The 22,201-nt window shown below is 34.6% G+C and overlaps 1 protein-coding gene across 1 annotated transcript in view; it reads left to right on the forward strand.

The window, feature by feature from the left end:
• The window catches only part of CFAP47 (cilia and flagella associated protein 47), a 141,997-nt gene that overhangs the window by 6,969 nt on the left and 112,827 nt on the right, over window positions 1–22,201 (forward strand). The window contains exons 2-3 of the mRNA XM_051990592.1: window positions 8,134–8,285; window positions 21,024–21,139. Coding sequence (XP_051846552.1) covers window positions 8,134–8,285; window positions 21,024–21,139 — 268 coding nt within the window. The remainder of the gene's footprint in view (window positions 1–8,133; window positions 8,286–21,023; window positions 21,140–22,201) is intronic.

A 22,201-nucleotide genomic window follows, 5' to 3' on the forward strand; every position in this document is an offset into this window, starting at 1 on the left:
AGGAATAAGTATAGTTTAAGGTCTAAGATATAAGCCCTTTATCCTATCAAACATTAAGAGGGAATGGTTATAACCTGAGGCAGAGTAACTGAATAGGACAATTAGGGAAACTGGGTCAGGACATTAAAAGGGAACTGTGGCACAACAATACTATGCAAACAAGTAAGAAAGTAGAAGATATATATAAGGTAAATTGGAGATCATCTTAGATTGCCGTTGAGGCAGGGCTGAGAAAAGCTTCTTGTAGAGAGTGGGATTTTAGTTGAGATTCAAAGAAATCAAGAGCTAGAAACGAGAAAAGATAATATTCTAGGCTAATGGACAGCAGCCAGTGAGAATGCATAGAATTGTTGGGAGGGGAGAAAAAAGAAGGGTCAATATAATAAGATCAGAGTGTGTGAAGTGGAATAAAATCCCACTTCTGACTCGTGGGCCTATGAAGAACTGGCTTCTGAGGAATGCTGTTTTTCTGGTTTGCTAATGGCTTTGCTTTCTATAAAGAGATAATCAAAACTGAACTTCAGTAGCTGTTAATCCAGGAGCCTAGAGATACCCTGAGGCATAGAGAAAGGAAAGAGGAATATATATGAGGAACAGAGACTAATTTGGCTGAATCTAAAGGCATGGAATAGTAATGTGCAATGATCCTAGAAAAATTAGGTTTGGGAGTATTGTATAGTACTGTAAAAGTTAAATAGAGGCATTTATTTGTTATCCCACAAGAAATGGGAAATATCATATCTCCTACGAGCTGAGTTTGTTTGGTATTAACTACAATGGAAAGATAGATTAAAGGTTTTCATTTGGCTCTACCCATAATAGCATAGATATTTCTAAGTTTCCAAGAGTTTGTGATGCTCCTTCATTTGGTAGTTTGATCTCCAAAACTCCACATAAAAACTGGAGTGCCTTATAGACACTTAGGGAGTCTTGTGATATGATATTATATCATATCATTTGGTTTTCATTGTCTGGGAGCTCTTTCTATCTAAGTACACTGGGAACATGAGGGACATCTTAGGCTATTGTGAAGCTAATAAGTCCTTATTACTCTGGTGCTAGATGTCATGGTATAGTTTTACTGACACTCTGATAGATTATTAATCAATTGTTTCCTTATAAACCCTATATTTTAGGAGCCACACTCAAAGCTCCATTCAGGAGAGATCATTTTCATTATTTTCCCATCTACATATTCTATAACTAAGTAACTCTCCTTTTAATAATTGTTAGATTTAGTATGAGTACTTCATTATGTTCAGGTTTTGAGTTTAAATTAGCAGACTCACCTACATCAGGATTAATATCCAATTCTCAGAGAACTGGGACATGAATTCTGGAGATCTAGTTTTCAGCAGTTTAAATCTTTAATGGAGGATATTAGTCCAAATAGGGAAATGAAAGATAGCTGTAACAGGCAGATGGTTAGATGGCTTGGTTGGAAAATGGGGTAGCTGGGTGTGCTTTAGCAATCTGACATTATTTTTACAGGATGATATCACTATTAAATTTACTTTTTTTTTTCCCTTTTACTTGCCCTTGCAAGGGTATATCTTTATCTCTCTCTCTCTCTCTTTGTATACCTATCTGTCTTTAAAATCAAAATTGGCTGATGAGGTTCCTGTATAATCACATTAATCTTTTCAAATAACTCCTATTTTTCTATACTCACTGGAATTTTTCCCTTCATGTATTTATGATTTCATTCTTGCGATTCATCCCTTCCTCCTGGACTGAGTTCCCTTGTGGAATTAATTTTAATCCTTGGGATCCTTTCTATTCTTTCCTTGTACTCTTTGGAATCTTCAATCCCTAAAGCGAGGATGCATATAAAATTTTGCCCAGCTTTCAGTTCCTTTATCACAAATTTAATAAGAGAATGGATATTTGCTCCTGTAGAAGTCCTAATTAACCTCTGTTAATATCTACTAAGATAATTAATTCACTGGTGCCCATTGTATAATACATTCCATGCCACCAGAAGGGCCTTTACCATAAGGTGTCATGGTGCCATATTTGGCTACCTGACCAATCACTCTATCCTCTGTATATATATTATCCTTCTTTACTACTTCTACAATGTGCTACAAATATCGCTGCCTTATGTTAAAATGTTATGAACTATGGCTAATTCTGGCTAATTTCATAGTTCAAGTTTGAGCCTGGAAGGAGATACTTATAGACATGGAGCAGGTAACAAAAGAAGGTTTACTTAGCCATAGAATGCAACAAAAATTCAGTAAGGATATATTACAGTTCAGGTAGGAATGGTTGTTCTTGCTTTTATACTAAAATAGGATTGATTTTCAACATACTTTGAGTAAGATGCAGATGAGACATCCTATAGGTGTGAGAGCACATTTTCCTCCAGAATCCCTGCCGAACTTAATCCAGGATCTTTGGAAATCTTTCTCTAGGGCCCAGCACAGTTGAATGGTAACTGAGTGAGGGTAAATTATTTCTTTTGGGCCACTATATCTATAGGTTCTCTTCTGCATACTACATTCTACTTCACATCTCTTCCAGCTATCCATCTAGACTATCTTGCTATCTGCCTCCTATTACACATGTACCTTTTTACTTCTGTCCACTCTTTGGGTCAAGTACTGTGTCTGTCTTGATTGATCCATAAATTGACCCATACATTTCTTATTTAGCTTAGGAAACTTCAGTCAGTATTGAATCCTATAAGTTTAGAGAGAAAAAAAAATTCCCTCTCTTTCTTCATCGCTTTCTTATGCTTTGCTAGCTACTTATGACCCCTTCTCCCTGGCTTCACTTTCAACTTTTTATTCACAGATAATGAAGTGCTTAAGTACAAAGCAATTAGGACCTATCATTTTTTTCTCTTCTGAAAATTAAAAACTAAGCAAACACTAAAAGTAAGCTTAACAAACAGAAAACTGGATAATTTACTGGAGAACGTGATAATTAAAAAAGGAAACAAAATTTCACTATTTGCCTGAATTCTGGGGATGGATGGGTGAGAGAGCAGAGTTCAGCACCATTAGACTTGTATCATGCTTCCTACTTAGACATTCCTGCTAAATGAACACAGGTAGATTCACTTATAGCTCCCTCAATGCCTACTTTACATGAGCATTTGGATTTACCATTATTTGGTGGCTCTGGGACTTTTCTGACTCCCAGTCAAATCCCTTCTTTGGCCCCTTTCTCCCAATTCTGTATCCACATGCACACTTCTGTTTTATAGTAACCTGATCTTGGGGAAGAGGAAGCAAGACTGTGTATCTGAAGCTACTTCCTCTAGAAACTTACACAGGGTTACTATTGGAGATTTTCCTGTGCTTACAAATATTTTTCTTTAATCTTCTGTTCCATATTTGTGAGCTGAGGCTTGCAAGGGAAGTTACCTGTATTCCACAAAAAGGATAATTTTCAAAGTCATATTGGAGGAAATAGGAAGATACAAAAAAGGATGGAGTTGCTGCCTAGAGAAAATGTTACAATGATTCCTGACAACAGAGTGAAGACAAAGCTAGTCCATTTTTGTTTTATTAACATTTTTCTACCAAGGAGAAGGGTCTTTACAAATGAAATGATAAGTAAGGAGAACATAAGCGTATACCTAATGGTCCTTGAAAAAGTCAAGCCATCTAACCCAGAAGAATGGTGTACTTACTTTGGTAGTGAAAGAACAGAAAGATGTCATCTCAAAGTTAAGGTAAATGTTATTTGAAAGATCATGTAAAAAGGGAGAGGTACCACAGGAACATTGATAATCAAATATCTTGAGAGAAAGAACTGGTTTTGAATTTAATTAAATAAATGCTGAAGTTCTTTTGAACTCTAAATTCTTTAATTCTGTGAAATGCTTTGCTCAACATATATGTTCTGGCCTCACTCTCAGGGCTTTTTCCCTTCTAAATGGTTTTAGGTATCTTGAAAAGTTTGAGAGTCTCCTTCCCTACTACTGACTCAAATTGGACTTCCCTCTCCCCAGTTGTGTTCTATCCATTTTAGGGAACCAGTAACTAGCATCCCAATTTCACTTAATAACTTGGATAAGTGGATTTTTTTTTTTTTTTGCACTATCCAATAGTTGTGACAGTCTTAGCATAATTAACATTTGATGAGAAGGATGAAAGCCTTGGGGCATCTCTTCTTTAAGGAATGGTGACCAGGAAAGTCATTTTAACATGTAAATGATTTCTTCTAAATTAGACATTTTGAGGAGGGGGGGGGGCAGATGATACTTGTCCAATATCCCCTGTCTGGGGAAGGAAAGGCTAGTTTTATGATCCAAGAATCTTGCTCTCCTTTAAGTAGGCTTCAAAGCCTATTTTAGAAGGGAATGAGGGAGATTCCAGAGAGAGAGCTACTGATACTCACTGACTCTGAGCTCACTCAGTACCTCTCCTTTTTATCTCACTACTGACATTGAGGCTTCATTAGCAGACCCAAGGACAGAACACAGGCTTACATCAAAATCCACCCCTTGACCCTGTTCTTCCTCTTGTCAGTGCTGTAAAAACCCAGCATTTGGCTGTGGAAGTTTCCTTGGGCCTTAATAATTACAACTTGGCCCGGAGGAAAAGCCTATAAGGTGTTAGAAGCACCTGGAATCATCAACACTTCAAAACCACAATCTGAAAGCACCAACGGTTCAAAAATCTGAACAGATGGAACCAGAAGGCTCTGAACTGCTGGTGCTCTGCCAGAGAACTAAGAAACAGGAGTCCAACATGTCTCCAGGCTGTATGTAGACAGCTATATAGAACTTGACCAAATCTGAGGGAAGAGCACAATACCCAACTGGTGCCAGTTCTAAATCCTCAAAAATCACTTGGGGCAGAAATCTATTAAACCATGAATTTCCCACTTTGGGAAGATACTGAGATTCTTTGAAATGCAGAAGGAACTTTGGGAACCATAAAGGGGAGGGAACCAGGAAAGGAGTTCTAAGGAAAATAAGAGAGGAAAGAAAGACTGAAAGTACCCAAAATTTTCAGGAAAAAAAATCTCAAAGACCTTGAACACAAACAAATACATCAATAGCAAAAACAGTAACAACAGAAAGAAATATCATTTCCTTATGTAGTAAATGAGTTCAGGCATCTATGAATAAGTGTTACAAAATGAAGGAAAATAATCAAACATTTGATGAGATCGAGGATCCTGTAGAATTTGAGAACAGAGAATCGTAACAAGCCATTTTTGAGTAATTTAAAAGAGAAATGAGAATTATGAGAGCATAATGATGAGGTCCTAAAGGATGTGTTAGACAGAGATTAACTAAAGAATTGATCCCTGAGGCAAACAGGGAGAAGGCAGTAACTGCATAATTGTGAGATATACTGAGGAACTAGCTTTTCTATGCTCCCCCAACTCTTTCACATTTACCATTCTTAGTGTCTATTATATCCCTTCATTTTGTTGGCAACCTATTCCCCTAAATAAATCTACCTTTTGCTATAGAGAATGGCCATTGTGAATTCTTCACATGACTGAACCTCATTTTTGGTGCCTTCCATCATCTGGTGTCTACATCACCCACATCAATAATATATGTCTTGCACAGCAAACATAATGGGGCAGCAGAGAATTTTGAAGGTAGAATCAATAGGACTTGACAACAGATTAGATACAGAAAATGACAGTCAGGAGCCAAGGATAATGCCTGGTTTGTAAGCCTGGAGGAATGGGAGGATGGTGATGCTCTTGACAGTAATGGCTAAATTTGGAAAGGGGGAGTAAAAGGGGTCTTTGGTACTAAGTTCAGTTTTGTAGATGTTGAGTTTGAAATGTCTATTGGAAATTTAGTTTGAGATGTCTGATTGGCAGTAAGGGATGGGAGAATGGAGATCAACAGAAAAGTTAGGAGTGGATAAGGTGATTTGAAAATCGTCACCATGGAGATGGTAAATGAACCCACAGGAGCTAATGATATTACTAAATGAGATAAAATAAGAAAAAAAGGTAAATGAGGCCTAGACAGAGATCTATGGGACATTCATGGTTAGTGGGAATGTCCTAGATGAAGATTTGGCAAAGGAAATTGAAGAAGAGGGATTAGATACATAGATAGATAGATAGGAGGACCAGGAGAGAATAATGTCTTGAAAACCTCGAGACAAAAGAATATCAAGGGGAAGAAAGTGATCAACAATATCAAAGGTTGTAGAGAGATCAAGAGGGATGAGAATTGAGAAAAAGCCATTGGATTTAGCAATTAAGAGACAATTGGTGACTTTGGAGAGAGTGATTTTGGTTGAAGGATAAGGTTGGAATCCTGATTGTATAAAAAAGAGAGTAAGAGGAGAGGAAAGGGAGAGGCTTACTAATCAAGGGAAGATTTTTGAGTATGAGAGAAACATTAGCATATTTATAAGTTGTAGGGAAACAACTTGTAAACAAGGAGAAATTGAAGGTAAGTGAGAATTGGGATGAGAGAGGATAATCTGCTGGAGGAGACAGGATGGGATGGGTTCATTTGTACAGGTAAAGGGGTTTGCCTCATCAAGGAGAAAGGGCTATTGTCTGTATCAAGGAAGGTCAAGGAAGATATAGTAACAGTAGACATCTGAGTGATATGAATTGAGAAGAAAAAAGAAGGATGAATGGCTTTAATTTTTTCCAGTAAAATATGAATCAAGTTTCTCAGCTGATACAGTGGAGGAGGGTGGGATGGTCATGGGAGATTCGAGGAGAGATTAGGAAAAATCCACTGTGGTAACTGGGACAGTGATTTGATTAGGGAGACATGCAGCAGTGAGGGTCCACTTGAGGTTTTGTAATATTAATTTGTAGTGGATCTGATTAGAATGTTTGTGTAAATTTTGATAGTAGATGGTGAAAGTGATCCAAAGCTCAGACCTGAAAATGTACAACTTTCAGGGAGTAGGAGGAACTCAAAAGAAGAAGGCAGTGTAGAGTTGAATTGTTTTGCCATGAGTCAGAGATACTCTAGAAACTCTGAAAATTTCTTTTTTTTCCAAATCTTTGGATTCCATTTCTTCACCCCCTCCATTACTGTTTACTATCTGATATCTGTTTTTTTAAATTATTATAAAGTTTTTCTTTTATATCAATTTTGTATTCTTCACATAAATTCTGCGATTTAGGCAGAATGCTGTGCAATTCATGCTTGTTTTTTGGTAGAGTACAGGGCAGATAAATGGAAACATCAATAGCTCTTTAAGTAGAATTTTATCTGCTGGGGATGGTTCCTTTTCAGACTGGCGGTTAGATGCCCCTCTTGTAGTTTGAAAGGCTGTTTTTATTAATAATTCATGTATTTATGTAGACCTTCAAAATTTTAGAATTTTAAATTAAACTTTGTTTTCTTTTTGTTTTTGTCTCTGGACTAAAGTGAACTAGGTAAGTTGCAGGTGCCTATGACCTAAGTACCACTTAAAGAAAAAGCAGGGGTTGGTGGGAAAGACAGTGGTCTGAAAGGATTTGTCCACTGCTGCTCTTAGGGTGGTGAATGTATTCCTTAGTCCAAATAAATCCAAATTTAGTCCAAATTTCTGATACTGCCACCTGTTGGCATCATAGAACCAAACTTAAACAACAGAAAACATTTCTAAGATTGAGCAACACTTCCGAAGGGGTCCTCAAACATGCTGGCCAGATGCAGCAGCTGAGGACGTTTATCAACCCAGGGCTATTAAATAAGTGTCTTTATTTAAAGGCCCACAAAACAAAGTTTTTGTTTTTACTATAGTCCGGCCCTCCAACAGTCTGAGGGACAGTGAACTGGCCCCCTATTTAAAAAGTTTGAGGACCCCTGTCCGGGAGTGTATTTTTCTTCTTTCCTGTGTTAGAGTTTTAAAATGCTTTCGGGTAGAATTGTCAATTCTCTTCAGTATTCAGTGGTCTACCTGCACTCTGTGGGCACTCAAAATACTCAGTTACTGATTGAGTTTGTCAGATACAATTATGTTTTGTGCATGTCCAAAACCTAAGATTGGAAAGATGGGGACAGAATCAAGCTGTCTTTAGGCCAGCAGGAAGGGGAATGATACTTGATCCAATAAACCTGCTTAGGCAGAAATATGCACAAAAATTCAAAAGAGCTAAAATTACAGAATATTTTTGTAAATTATTTTAGTAAGGAATTTAGTTATGATTTGTTATAATTTGAATGATCTGTTTTTTTAATTGCAGTTCAAGTTAAACATGAACACTGACAAAATAGCAATTGCTTCTGGACTTCATGTGACAGCTGCTGTGACATATCAGCCTGTTAAAGCAGAAGACAGTTTTGACAAAATATATGTTTTAGTAGGAAAAAACCAAATAGAAATTCCACTGATTGGGTATGTTATTTATATATCTTAATGCTGATATTTTCATAATTCTCCCAAGAAAAATGCAGTCTCTAATGTTTTTTACTTTTTATTTAAAACTTACTTTGACTTCATTTTCACTATAGCTTAACTAAAGGGACACACTTTTAGAACATTTTGTTGAACCTTCTGATTGATGTGTTAGAATATTTTTGCTAATTTTAAAAAATGGTCTTTTTTGTTCCTATATTAAGTTTCAATAAAATATGTTCTTTTATCTTGCTCAGTAGAGTACTCATTAAAAACAATCTATTATTTAGAATGTATCTTTGTAGTTCAGTTAATATTTTATTTAATTTGAAAAGCAGTCTAATGGATCTGCTTAACTGTTTTGTAAATAATGGAGAAGGTACATTGAATTTTAGAAGAGTATTGAATTTTTTGAGGCTACATGAAATGCATGGATACCTATGTGTAGTGGAGAACTGAGTGACAGTCTTGGAACTATTATTTGATATTTGCCTCTGTAGTTAAATTTTCATTTTAAAGAAGAAAGTTAGATCTTAAATTTATTGTTGAAGCTAGGTTGTCATGCTTTTTGGAGCAACTTTCTTATTTTATTCACTAACTTTCCAATACCTCATCATGGCATATCCTTGATTCCTGAAGACAATGCAAGTAAAGTCCAAGCTCTGCCAAGTTCCAGTGGGTTTTCTACTAGGTGTTTTTCTTTGATTGTGATTATTTCAACTCTCAGAACAGAATACATTGGAAATGCCCATTGATCATCTATGCTTCTGCAATAAGATTGATGGAGTAGAGAAAAATGACTAGAGGCTCCAACAATCAGTTTTTAGACTTTCTATGTATACTAATTTGGTATTCTAAGCATTTGATTATTACCATTGGTCAACAAAGTGATGATATACTGGAGGAATTGAATCCTACTAACATTTAAATCCATTCTATTAATGAAACCTGAGACATAAGGAAGTTGAAGATAAATGAAAGGATCATTCATAGGTTCTCCTTGGGGGGGGGTGCGGAGAAGGAATTAGCTGAGTTGGTTTTATATTTGTGGCCCTCAAGTTCTAATTACAAGTCTCATCACTCTTTGTGTTACCTGAGGCAAGTCATGAGCTGATTTCTAGTGAAATGGATGGAATAGATGGCCTTTGAAGTACTTTACAGCTGTAGATCTTTGATCCTATGGTCTTACACCTAAAGGTAAAATGAAAGGTAATTTCATAGGACATTTGATTACCTTACACTGAATAGGCCAAAAAAGGTCCCTAAGATAATTGGCTCCAATTGATTGCAGAAGATAGCTAAGTGGGGAAATGTTACAAAGAACTTTACAAGCTTCTCTCAAATATGTCAGCGTGTTGTTGATTCTTGGTAGACTCAACGTTAAGATGGACAGGGGGAAAGATACTGAAAAGGCATGATATCATATAAAAATTGAGTACTTCTTAATAGTCTGGAAGTAATTGGTTTTTTGAATGGGAATAGTTTCTAAATTATTTGTTAGCATGTAATCTAATCCCTGACAGAACAAAAGACAAAATCTACCATCAAGTTAAAAGAAAGGATAAAATGAGAGGATGTTGAGTATAATTCTAATATGATTTATTCATATGAGGCATTTTTTACCCCCCTCCCCCCAAATGAATCATGGATAAAGGAAAAAATACACTGATTAGTAGTGATTTTATGTTAGAGTAATATTATTTGCCAAATGTTATGATGGAGGATTATGAATGATTATATGTAACATCACTTGGTGAAGTGGTGAATAGTATGGTTTACAAAAAAAAAAAAAAAAAACTTGAATAGAGAGCCAGTGAAAACAGATCACCCTTGGAATATTTGTAAATGGAACTTCAATAAAGAATTCAGCTTTGTGTGTTTGAATGATTATTATACCACAGTATATATATATACAATATAATACACAATAAGTAGTAAGTATTAAGTACCAGTTATATGACAGATACAATGCTGTGCATTAGGTTTACAAAGACAAAATTAAATAATCTGCTTTGAGGGAAATATCATGAAAATCTATTATGGAAGATAACATGAACACATTAATATATGCACAAAGCACACAAGATAAATAAACTAGTTATTTTTATAATCTATGCAAAGGTATGGAGATGGAGATAAAATACTGGGTGTGAAGAACATAATAAAGGCCATGTTGGCTGGACCATAAATGTCTGAAAAAGAGTGATCAATCAGAAAATATTTACTAAGGGCCTATCACGTGCCTTCATTGTACTAGATGCTATAGAAACAAGCACAGAGAATCATTCAGCTTATAATTTTAAGGAGCTTACATTTTAGTGAATAAATTGAAGTCTAGAAAGATAAATTGGATTCATTTTGTGAAGGGTTTGCAGGGCCAAACAGAAAAGAAATTGTTTGATCCTAGAAGTAATGGAGTTCATTCCATATGAAGATCGGTTGAAATAAATGGTATTGTGAAATAACAGCAGAAGCATAGTTGGTATGTTCTTCTGTTTGAAGGGTGGAAGAGGAATTCAACTTATTCTGACAAATTCCAAAAAGCAGAACTAAACAATGGAAACGAGAGAGAAATTTAAGTTTAATACAACATCCCCCCACCCTCCCCCTCCTTTCTAATAATCAGTTGTTAATGTGCTGTGTTTCCCCCCTGTGGAAGTTTTTGGTTAAAGGTTGGGTGATTAGTTGCTGGAAATGTTTCCATGGGAAATCCTTTTGGGGAAGAGGTGCACTGGGTGGTCGTTGCAGTGCCAATTCTCAAATTTCTGTAATATTGTAATAGCGAGTATTGCAATGTGATAGGAATTTATTGCTCAGGGGAGTGATGTCACTAGACTTTTTTCATCAGGAATTCACTTTGGAAGTTGTGTGCATAGACTGAGGGGGCAAAGACTTGAGCAAGAGAGACCAATGAGAAACCTATTGTAATAGTGCAGGTGAAAGAAGATAAGGGGCTGATCTAGGTTAATGACCATGTAATTAGAGAGAAGGAAATGGATGTAAGAGATATTTGGAGATGGAACAGGCAAGACTTGGCAACTGATTGGAAATGGAGATTGAAGGAGAGTGAATAGTCAGTGATGACACTAAAGAGTCATGAACCAGAATAGCTGGACGGGTGGTTTTTGTCTTTAAAAGAAATACAGAAACATTTGATTTAGTTAACAAAAAAGAACTTTTAAAGCTCTTCTCTGAAAGCATTTCCTTATATTGTATGTTAAGTTCACAAGAGATTACTTGAAAGGTGTTAACAAAAAGATAACATTGTTCAATAGTTTTCTATCATCAATTGAGACATAAATCAACATACTAATAGTGTTTACCATTTTCATAGAAGATGTTAGGTAGAGTTTGAAGTTTCTTTGTTTATTTCTTTGTTTGTTTCTTCCTTCCTTCCTTCCTTCCTTCCTTCCTTCCTTCCTTCCTTCCTTCCTTCCTTTTTTCTTTCTTTCTTTCTTTTTTTTCTTCCTTTTTTCTTTCTTTCTTTCTTTTTTTTCTTTCTTTCTTTCTTTCTTTCTTTCTTTCTTTCTTTCTTTCTTTTTTTTCTTTCTTTCTTTCTCTTTCTTTCTTTCTCTTACCTTTTTCTTTTCCTCCTCTTTTCTTCTTAATTTTATTTTTCTTGAAGGATTACTGTCTGGTAAGATTTTGGGGGAAACTACAGTGGGAAAATGCCACTTCTTAATGATCCCAGATTTCTCTCTGACAAAAAAACTCTTATTAATACCAATATTTTCTAAATTTGTATGTATGGGATGATCTCTACAGCTGGACAGTGATTTGCATGCATAGTTGAATAGTTGGAAGAGATTGGACTGGATTGTCTTTGGGAAATAGCAGAATTCCTTTAATGACCTCGTTTCCCATGGAAACAGTGCTTCTCTTTTAAATATTAATATTCTACCTGTATTCTGCATGACAGTGTGAAACAAAGAATATCTGAGAATTATAAAGAAATTTCACACAGAGAACATTGGAGAGGCACATAGTAAGTGTTTACAGGCGGCAAACTATAATTTATGAAAAAGTGTGAAGAAGAGTAAAATATTGTTGTTGTTCATCTTGCAGTCTTAAAGAGAACCAATGACACAATGGGGAGATGTCTTGACCTGCATGTGAATTGGATTTAAGTGAGGCAGAGCTATGCAGAGACAGCATTCTCAATCTTTCTTCCAGAATCATTAGAATCTAATGGAACATAAAAGTCAGGATGACTGGCAGTGTCCTAGAACTAACAGATACTAGCAAGGCAATGCATGATAGGAAGAGAAGATGGGCAGGGGAGGATGAGGGATGACAGCCAGAGTGCTTTACTTTCACTCTTGAAATTTTATGAGACAAAGGTCCCCTTAGGTGGAGACCATATGGCAAACTTAAGGAAAGACAAAAATTACACAGGATAAATGGATTGCTTTCTGCCTTGTTGGAAGAAACTCCCAAATTGATGAAATTACAGCTCTGTTTATTTGGATATTTGATTATTCTCCTGGTGTTGCTGTATGAATCCAAATCATGTAATGCTCCAATTTTTCAGTAAGAAAAATACAAGTGACCTAAAAAACAATGGAGAGATTGATGATAAGCATAAATAGGCACATTACCAGTAATGACTTATATAAAAGAAACTGTATTAAAGGTATTATCTAAGAAATATATGGTTAGGAAAGGAAATGGATTAGCCATATAGCAAGATAAAAGTAAAAATAACTTACAAGTAGGAAACACTTTGTAAATATTTGTTAAATCAAATATGGATCTAGCCTGGATACTCAATGGCATGGAATTTAGTAGCCTTCTTTTTGAAGTCAAAAGAACTACTGTGATATATGTCTTAGAGGAAAATCCTTGTAATATTTTTGGCCCACTCTTCCTATAAAGAAGAAATCTGAATTCAATATTTTCTTTTATAGGATGTTTATAGTATTGATAGTATATACCACATTATAGTATAGATTTTGCATTTCTGAGTTTCTAAATTTTTTTGTGTCATTTTCTGGCCTTTACATGTCATTTGTGCCTTCCATAAACTCCCCCAAAACCTCCATTTAATTTTTTATGCCAACCCATGATATATTGAAACAGTAAGGTGAATCAGAAGCTGAGTACAGGGATCTTAGATTAGGAACCACAGAATCTGAAAGAAATCTATGAAATTGGAGGAAGCAATAATTTGACTACTAGTACTGGGTTCCAAAATCATTGGAATCTAATGGAGGATAAAAGTCAGAATGACTGGCAGTGTCCTAACACTAACAGATACCAGCAAGGCAATGCATGATAGGAAGAGAAGATGGGCAGGGGAGGGTGAGGGATGACAGGTGGACAGCCAGAGTGCTTTACTTTCACTCTTGAAATTTTATGAGCCTCTCTAGACTCTAAGACTGGGTTCACAGAAGCATTCTATGCCCAGAGAGATTGGTGTTTGTGTTGCGGGCACAAATGTTGTATGATATAGAGATCCAGAGAGAACAACCAGTCCAGATTCTACTTGAGTTTCCCCTTACGCTTGTATTGAAGATCCAGAGGTACAGAAGTTTGAAACAATAGTCTAAAATATGGATGAAGCTTATTTAGTTGAAAACTTCAAGGAAGACCTGCTTTGTGAAAAAGGACAAATCCTTCCTCTGTGTATTTTGTTTTCAATCCCAGGAGCACATCAGGTATACAGTGCACACTGTTAAAGAGGCTGCAGAAGATTCTCAAGTCAAGCTCCAAAAGACTTTGGATCTTCTTTGGGAAAAAAAGTAGTAATAGTTCAGAACATACTGACAGAAGAGAGAAAAAAAGGAGACTTGCAAGGAAAAGATCCAAATTTGGAGAGAGAATATGGCAGCTGAATATAGAGTATTCCTTGAATTGCTGAAGAAAGAGACAAAGCTTCATTTTCACATAATGGACAAGCAGGAAAGTGACAGCCTGAAGATTGTAGGAGAAAGTGAGACCAGACTGTCCCTACAACTTCACAGCTTGAGAGGGGTGATCATGGACATTGAGCAATATAGCTGGAAGACCAATGGCCAGCTTCTAAAGGTGGTGGGAAGCACACTGACCAGATGTGAATCCCTCTTAGATCATCATCCAGATGCTGTCACTACTTCAGGGATCATGTTTTAAAAAAAACTATAAGGTGGGAAATGCTGAAAAGCTTCAAAGTGACCCTGGCCCTGGATCCCCTGTAAAACTCTCCATTTCTCATCCTGTCTGATGATCTGAGAACTATCATACATGGGAGCAAACAGCAGAATATGTGCTTTTCCATCAAGCAATATGAAAGTAATTTCATTTTGGGGGCTCAAGTCTTCACAGTTGGTATTCACTACTGGGAGGTTGTGGTAGGAGATTGCAGGCAATGGGCAGTTGGTATATGCAAGAAATCAATCAGTAGAAATGAAAGTCTCTCTTTCTATTTTGAGGAGTGTTAGAACAGAGAATGAATATGCTATTGTGACTACTCCTCTCTTCCCATTTCGAAACTCTAGTTCTTCTCCTTATCTGTAGGGTTGGAATTTTGCTAAACTGTAAACATGCTTTGGAGAAATGTTTCATCATTTCCCTCGTTTCCCCTTCTCTGGACCATTTAACTCTTTTTTTTCTCCTTCTCTTCCAAGAGGGAACAGAATGAGATTCTGATGACTATTTGACCTTGACATAGTTCTAATTTTAAGGCATTGTGATATTTATGTGTGAAGAAGACATAACTCTAAAACAAACATATGTCTGGTCAGCTCTCAGTACTGTTTATAAAGTGTCATCTTAAAGCATTTCTGTTGGGTGATGATTGGTAGGGAAACTTTAGATTTCTGTTATTTGGCACTAATATTGATTTTTTAAAAAATGTAGCTTTGTCAGAAAGATAGCTATGCTGCCAAATAAACATTCACTAAGTTCTCAATTGGGTTTGTTCCAAATCTGGTATTATAACCGGTTTATTTAGACCTATCATTTAATAGATTCTTTACTTTTAGGAAACCACATATTTCTTTTTAATTTTTTTTTAAGAAAAAACAAAATAGAAAAAAAAACCCAACATAGAAAAAATGAAAAAAATTGTCATGTGCCAAGGAGAACATCAGAAGGTTTCAAAATATGTAAATTTCCATTTCAAGTAAGCATATGTAATAACAGAGGACATATTCATGACTTTTTATCTTTTTTGCTTCTTTGTATGTTATTCTTTTGTTTTCTACTGTGTTTTTCCCTTTTCATTCCTCTCACATCTCCTTTCAGCAGACTACAGTTCAACATGGATATATTTATGTACTATAAATATCTATCTATCTATCTATCTATCTATCTATCTTTCTATATATGCACCTGGATAAATACCCACATACATACATATAGCTATATCTAACCACATATACTCAAGACACACACACACACACACACACACACATATATATATACATACGTACACATTTATCCATATGTAAACATGTATCTGAAACAATATTAATATAGTTTTCTCTCTTTTTGCTAGTGAATTCTACTTCTTATCATTGTTATTGTGTTTGTGTATATCTATTATTTTCTATCCCTGCTAACTCTTCTACTTTAGTTCTACTCCTTAACTTGCTATCTTAACTTGCATTGTTATTACTAATCTCCCCCTACCCATGGATCTCTCACTTATCTTCTTCTCCTATCCTTTCATTCTTTCTTTATCCCATTCCCATTAATCTACATGCTTTATCTCATTCCCATTAATCTATGCATCCTTCCATACCTCACCTTATATTATTCCTTCCCCCTCTTATTTCTTTATGGATTTTGGAGAGTGTTGTACCTTTCTTGGTATATATAGGTATTATTCCCTATTTAACCCATTCCTAAAGTGAGTAGGTTTTTAGCTTTCCTCCCCCATCTGATGCCTCTGTATCAGTTCTTCTCCTGCATCTCATTCACATAGTATAATTACTATTTTTACCTTTTCCTAGACAGATTTGCTTTTAAGAGCCATACCATACTCAACTTTCTTTTGGACTATCCAAATACTGCTATCAATCTTAGACATATGGTTTTCATTTCTCTATCTAAGACATAAACAGTTTGTCCTAATTGAGTCCCTTGAAATTAAGTCTTTGATGTTGGCTCTTTTATGTTAAATTGTTTATTGAGTTCAGGTTTAAGAAAACATTCTGAAAATCTGATTGCTTATAAAAGTCCTTTTTTCATTCAATGTTATATTTAATTTTGCTAGACATATATTTTTATCCACAGGTCTAGTTCTTTTGATTGTTGATATATAATATTCTAAGACATGCCATCTTTTATTATAACTGCTGATTAATCCTGTACAATTCTCATTGTAGATCCAGCATATTTGAATTGATTTTTTTTTCTTGTTTGTTTCTTGTAAAGTTTTCTCTTTGAGCTGGGGTTTTAAAAATTTAGCTATAGTATTCCTATGTGTTTTCCTTGTAGTTTCTCTTTCAGATTGTAATCAATGGATTGTTTTTCTTATATTTCACATTTTCTTCTATTTTAAAATTTTTTATATTTTGTTTTGTTATCTCTTGGTCTCTTCGAGCTTCACTGGCTTCCTGTTGCCTAATTTTAAGTTTCAAAGAATCATTTTCTTCTTTAAAAATCTAGATTTCCTTGATCAACTTTTTAAAACAAACAATCTTGTTTCTCTTGGATTTTTTTCTCTTTAGTTTTTCCTCTATCTTTCTCATTTAATTTTTGAAGTTTTTTTGAGTTCTTTTTGGAAACATAGCCGTTTTACATTACTTTGGGGTAAGAGAGCTTTTTTTTTTTCTTCTTTTTTGTTTCAATGTCTTCCTCTGAAGAGGAACTGTGGTCTTCCCTATTCCTGTAGTAATTTTCTGAGTTTGGTTCTTTCTCCTTTGTCTGTATGGTATATATACTCTTTGCTGCTCTTTTTAAAATGAGAACTTATTAGGATAAGGATCTTTAGTCCTGGGGTGGGAGTGGGATGGTACCTCTGTCTTCACTTCAGCTCTCTCCTCTGACTTGGAACCCAACTTCTCCAGCAATGATCTGGTTACCTTCAACAAAGATGCATGTCATTAAATGTTGAAAGTTTAAGAGTAGAAAAGAAACAGTAATGGGGAAAGTTGCAATAGGAAAGAGATAATTGCATATTCTTATAAAGATTTATATCATTTATATTTTATCATTTATCATTATTTATCATTTATATTTTATCAATTAGATCCACATTTCAAAGTTACAAGTAAAAAAAAAACTATTCTTTTTTCTGGGTTAATGAGGGTTAGGAAGAAGGTAGAAGAATTCAAACACTGAAAGAGGCTTATTCTGGATAATAGAAAACAGTTAACATATTGCAGCCTCCCCTAATCATCCCACTCAGCCACCCCCATCCCCACTCCCAGAAAAAGGATAAGAAAAAATGTTCAGTCCTCTTCTCTCTCCATCTTCTCACATACTGATTTAATTAGTTTCCATGAGTTTGTTATCTCTATACACATAACTACTAGATTTATGTATCCATATAATCTAGATTTAGTTCTAAGTTCACATCACTAAAGTTGAAAACTCTGTATTATCCTCAACTTCTTATTCTTACCCCACATATGCAGAAAGTTGCTAAATCATGTTTTTTTCTACATCCCCAAGTTGTATCACCTCTCTATCCTTCTCTCCTCCTACACAGATACTACTTTATTTCTGGGGCTTATCATATTTCATCTGGATTCTTGCATTCAATATATCTTTCTAACTTATCTTTCTGCTTCAAGTTGTCTACTTCAATCTGTATTTAGATTCATTCTTGTTTATGTGATTTTTTTTCTTTAATCAGAGATCTGATCACATTGTCTCCCCACCTTCACCCCCTCCCAATAATTTCTACAACTCATTTTACAACTAGGAATAAATATAAACTCCTCTGTTTATCACTTGAAGCAAAATATCTTTTCAGCTTTATTCCACAGTATTCCCCTTGACAGGCTTTATGGTCCAGTCGAATTTGTCTTCTTACTATTCCTCGTAGATGACACTCCATTTTCCATACACATACTTTTGCAGTGGCTTGTTTTTTAACTTAGAATACATATTCACCTGGTCTCAGCTTCTTGGAATTCTGATTTCTTTCAAAAGTCTGTCTAAGCACTCCCTAAACATTAAATCATTCCTAATCTTAACAGCTAGTAGTCATCGCTCATTTCTCTATTACCTTATTATCTATCTTTAACTTGCATCTGCCCATGTAAATATATTCAATAACAGATATAAAGACTACACATGTATACATACATATTATGTGTATATATATGTGTGCACATGTATTTGTACATATACATATAAAATGTATGTGTATATAAACATGCTATACATACACAAGAATGAACACATACACACACGCACATTCTCGTATCCTTCAATAGAATTTAAGTTCCTTGGGGGCAAGAATGATTTCACTTTATTTTGTATTCAGTGCTTTTGCATAGTGCCTGAAAACAAAGTAAGTACTTAAAAATATTTGTTAATGGATTGTTGGATTTTAGATAATAATAATAATAATAGCTAACATTTATATAGAACTTATATGCAAGACATTATGTTAAACACTTTGCAATTATTATTATATTTGATTCTCACAATTCTGAGAAATGGGTATTATCTCCATTTGACAGATGAGAAAACTGAAGCAAACAGACTTGTCCAATGTCACACAATCAGTATCATTCAGAATATTTCTTGATTTTTTTTCTCATTTGCTTTATGTAATGTGCAGTGTGGTGGTTCTGGTAAATGTTTATCAACTGACTCTGAGAAAACAAGACACCCTTTTAAGTTTAATCTGCACACTTAACTTTTTATTATTATCATTTTTTAAACCATCGCTTTATTAACTCTAAAAAATCAATAAACAATCACTCAAACTGATATGTGGTATTTTTCTCACACTGAAGCAATTAGAGAGGGCTTCAGCACAGTTTTGGATGAGACTATATGATAAGTATGATTTAAAAAAACCTACCAGGACTTTTACTGCATTCTCTAATGTTATTTTGGCTAACTTTATATTTATTTCAGTGATGTAAACATTTTTAAAGACCTTTTCAGCATGCTTCTTTTAGAATTGCCTTCAGAATCAGTTTATGAGTTCCCCAGGGAAGAAAAGCTGATGGACTGCTATATCTTTACATCTCATATTTTATTTAATTCAATAAATATTTGCTAACTATTTGCTACAATCCAGACATTAGCTTAATAATCTATATTCTTCATCACATTCAATACCAAGTTACTTTTGGTTAATTCTAAAAGTAAAATTTGCTTTTGAAGGATGAAAATTTGCCAGTACTGAGGATATCAAAAGGTGTATATTGTAGATTTTTAAAATATGACATAAAAATGTAAGAACCTTGTGGAAAAGGCTTGATTTTATTATTGATTTTGAGCCTTCAACATTTAACATAGAACTTACAAGTAGTAGGTACTTAAATGCTTATTGAACTGTTTTTCTTTTCAAATTTCATTTGACTACATATTTATATATGTAGCCTTCCATATACAGTATATAGAATATATAATAAGGTTATAATCTTCTAAAATGTCTAGTTTGAAGGAAAAAATACATATTTGTACATGGAACTTTTGTATTTCATAAAACAAAAATATCTAATTTAATTATTTTATTATTCCAACTCATTAATTTGAAATTGCTGTCATTAATGTGCTTGCAAAGAAATGAACATAATTTTTTTTCATAATTATAACTTTTTATTGACAGAACCCATGCCAGGGTAATTTTTTACAACATTATCCCTTGCACTCATTTCTGTTCCGATTTTTCCCCTCCCTCCTTCTACCCTCCCCCCAGATGGGAAGCACTGCTATACATGTTAAATATAGCACAGTATATCCTAGATACAATATATGTGTGCAGAACCAAACAGTTCTCTTGTTGCACAGGGAGAATTGGATTCAGAAGGTAAAAATAACCCAGGAAGGAAAACAAAAATGCACACAGTTTACATTCATTTCCCATTGTTCTTTCTTTGGGTGTAGCTGCTTCTGTCCATCATTGATCAATTGAAACTGAGTTAGATCTCTTTGCCCAAGAAATTCACTTTCATCAGAATACATCCTCATACATTATTGTTGTTGAAGTAAATGATGATCTCCTGGTTCTGCTCATTTCACTTAGCATCAGTTCATGTAAGTCTCTCCAGTCCTCTCTGTATTCATTCTGCTGGTCATTTTTTACAGAACAATAATATTCCATAACATTCATATACCACAATTTATTCAGCCATTCTCCAATTGATGGGCATCCATTCATTTTCCAGCTTCTAGCCACTACAAACAGGGCTGCCACAAATATTTTGGCACATACAGGTCCCTTTCCCTTCTTTAGTTTTTCTTTGGGGTATAAGCCCAGTAGAAACACTGCTGGATCAAAGGGTATGCACAATTTGATAACTTTCTGAGCATAGTTCCAAATTGCTCTCCAGACTGGTTGGATGTATTCACAATTCCATCAACAATGTATCAGTTTCCCAGTTTCCCACATCCCCTCCAACATTCCACATTATCTTTCCCTGTCATCTTAGCCAGTCTGACAGGTGTGTAGTGGTATCTCAGAATTGTCTTAATTTGCATTTCTCTGATTAATAATGACTTGGAGCATCTTTTCATATGGCTAGAAATAGTTTCAATTTCTTCATCTGAGAATTGTCTGTTTATATCCTTTGAGAAATGAACATAATTTTAAGTAGTAATAGTCTGCTTTTTTTCCTCCTGTAGGTTGATTCCATCTTGTCATTTGGAAATTGAGTCAAACATTAATTTTGGCACACTCATTGCTAATAGTAAAGAAATTTGTAAGTCAATTAATGTTATTAACCATGGAACAATTTCAGGTAAATATTTGCTGTCATGCAAAATTATTTTAATACTTTGAAAGTGAATGTTATTTGAAATTCCAATATATGTTAGATTAATAGATTTTCTAATTCATCTTAAAAAAGGTCCTTAGCTTCTCAGATGGCACATGCTTGAGAGTCATTAAGTAGTTGTTCTATAATAGCTTAACGGACCTGTTGCATTAAGACTCAGATTAAAATGTATTGTGAGGAAATCTTGTATACAGATATTCTGCTTCCAGAAACTTTAACTTGAAATTTTGTATGGATGAAGCCTCTATAGGTGTTTTTACTATGGGGTTATGGCTAATAATAGCAATAAACCTATTGTAAAAGTTTATTACAGCTGGATATAGTTTATTTTTTATGGCTGAATTTAATGTAATTTTAATTGCTGATTCATGAATCTCTAGAGATGAAATGACTAGGGGTTTCTTGTAGCAACCTTCAAATATCTATATTATAGTTTTAAACTCTCCATTAGGTTGGAAAATGAAAATAGTACTACCTTTGCTTTTTTTGCATTTTATAGGTGGCTCATAAGTTGTAAATAATACTGCATTAATTATAGTAATTTCTATTCACATTTATAAAGCATGTTGAGGTTCATAAAGCACTTTCCTCACATTGATCCTGTGAAGTAGATAACATATTTTTGTCTCTGTTTTATAGATGGGAAACTGGGTTTCAGGCAAGTTAAGTGATATACTGTAGGTCAGTGATATTAAAGTCATATAAAAACAGACCACTATAGCCTTGCATAAGGATCCCTAAGGGCAGCATATTGACTAAAAAAGCTTCCTATTGACATGAATTATGTGCTAATATATATATCACACCCATGAACATAAATGTATATACACACATTTCCACATGCATAAATATGCATGTGTGTATGTATGTGTATATCTATGTGCATATATGTATGTATATTTTTATTGGAGAAGGAAATGGCAAACCACTTCAGTATCTTTGCTAAGAAAACCCTAAATGGGTTCTTAGAGTCAGATGTGGCAAATGATTGAACAACAACAAATTGCATATATATTTTTTGGTAAG

The sequence above is a fragment of the Antechinus flavipes genome, chromosome 3 (assembly GCF_016432865.1).
Source record: "Antechinus flavipes isolate AdamAnt ecotype Samford, QLD, Australia chromosome 3, AdamAnt_v2, whole genome shotgun sequence".
Classification (NCBI taxonomy): Eukaryota; Metazoa; Chordata; class Mammalia; order Dasyuromorphia; family Dasyuridae; genus Antechinus; species Antechinus flavipes.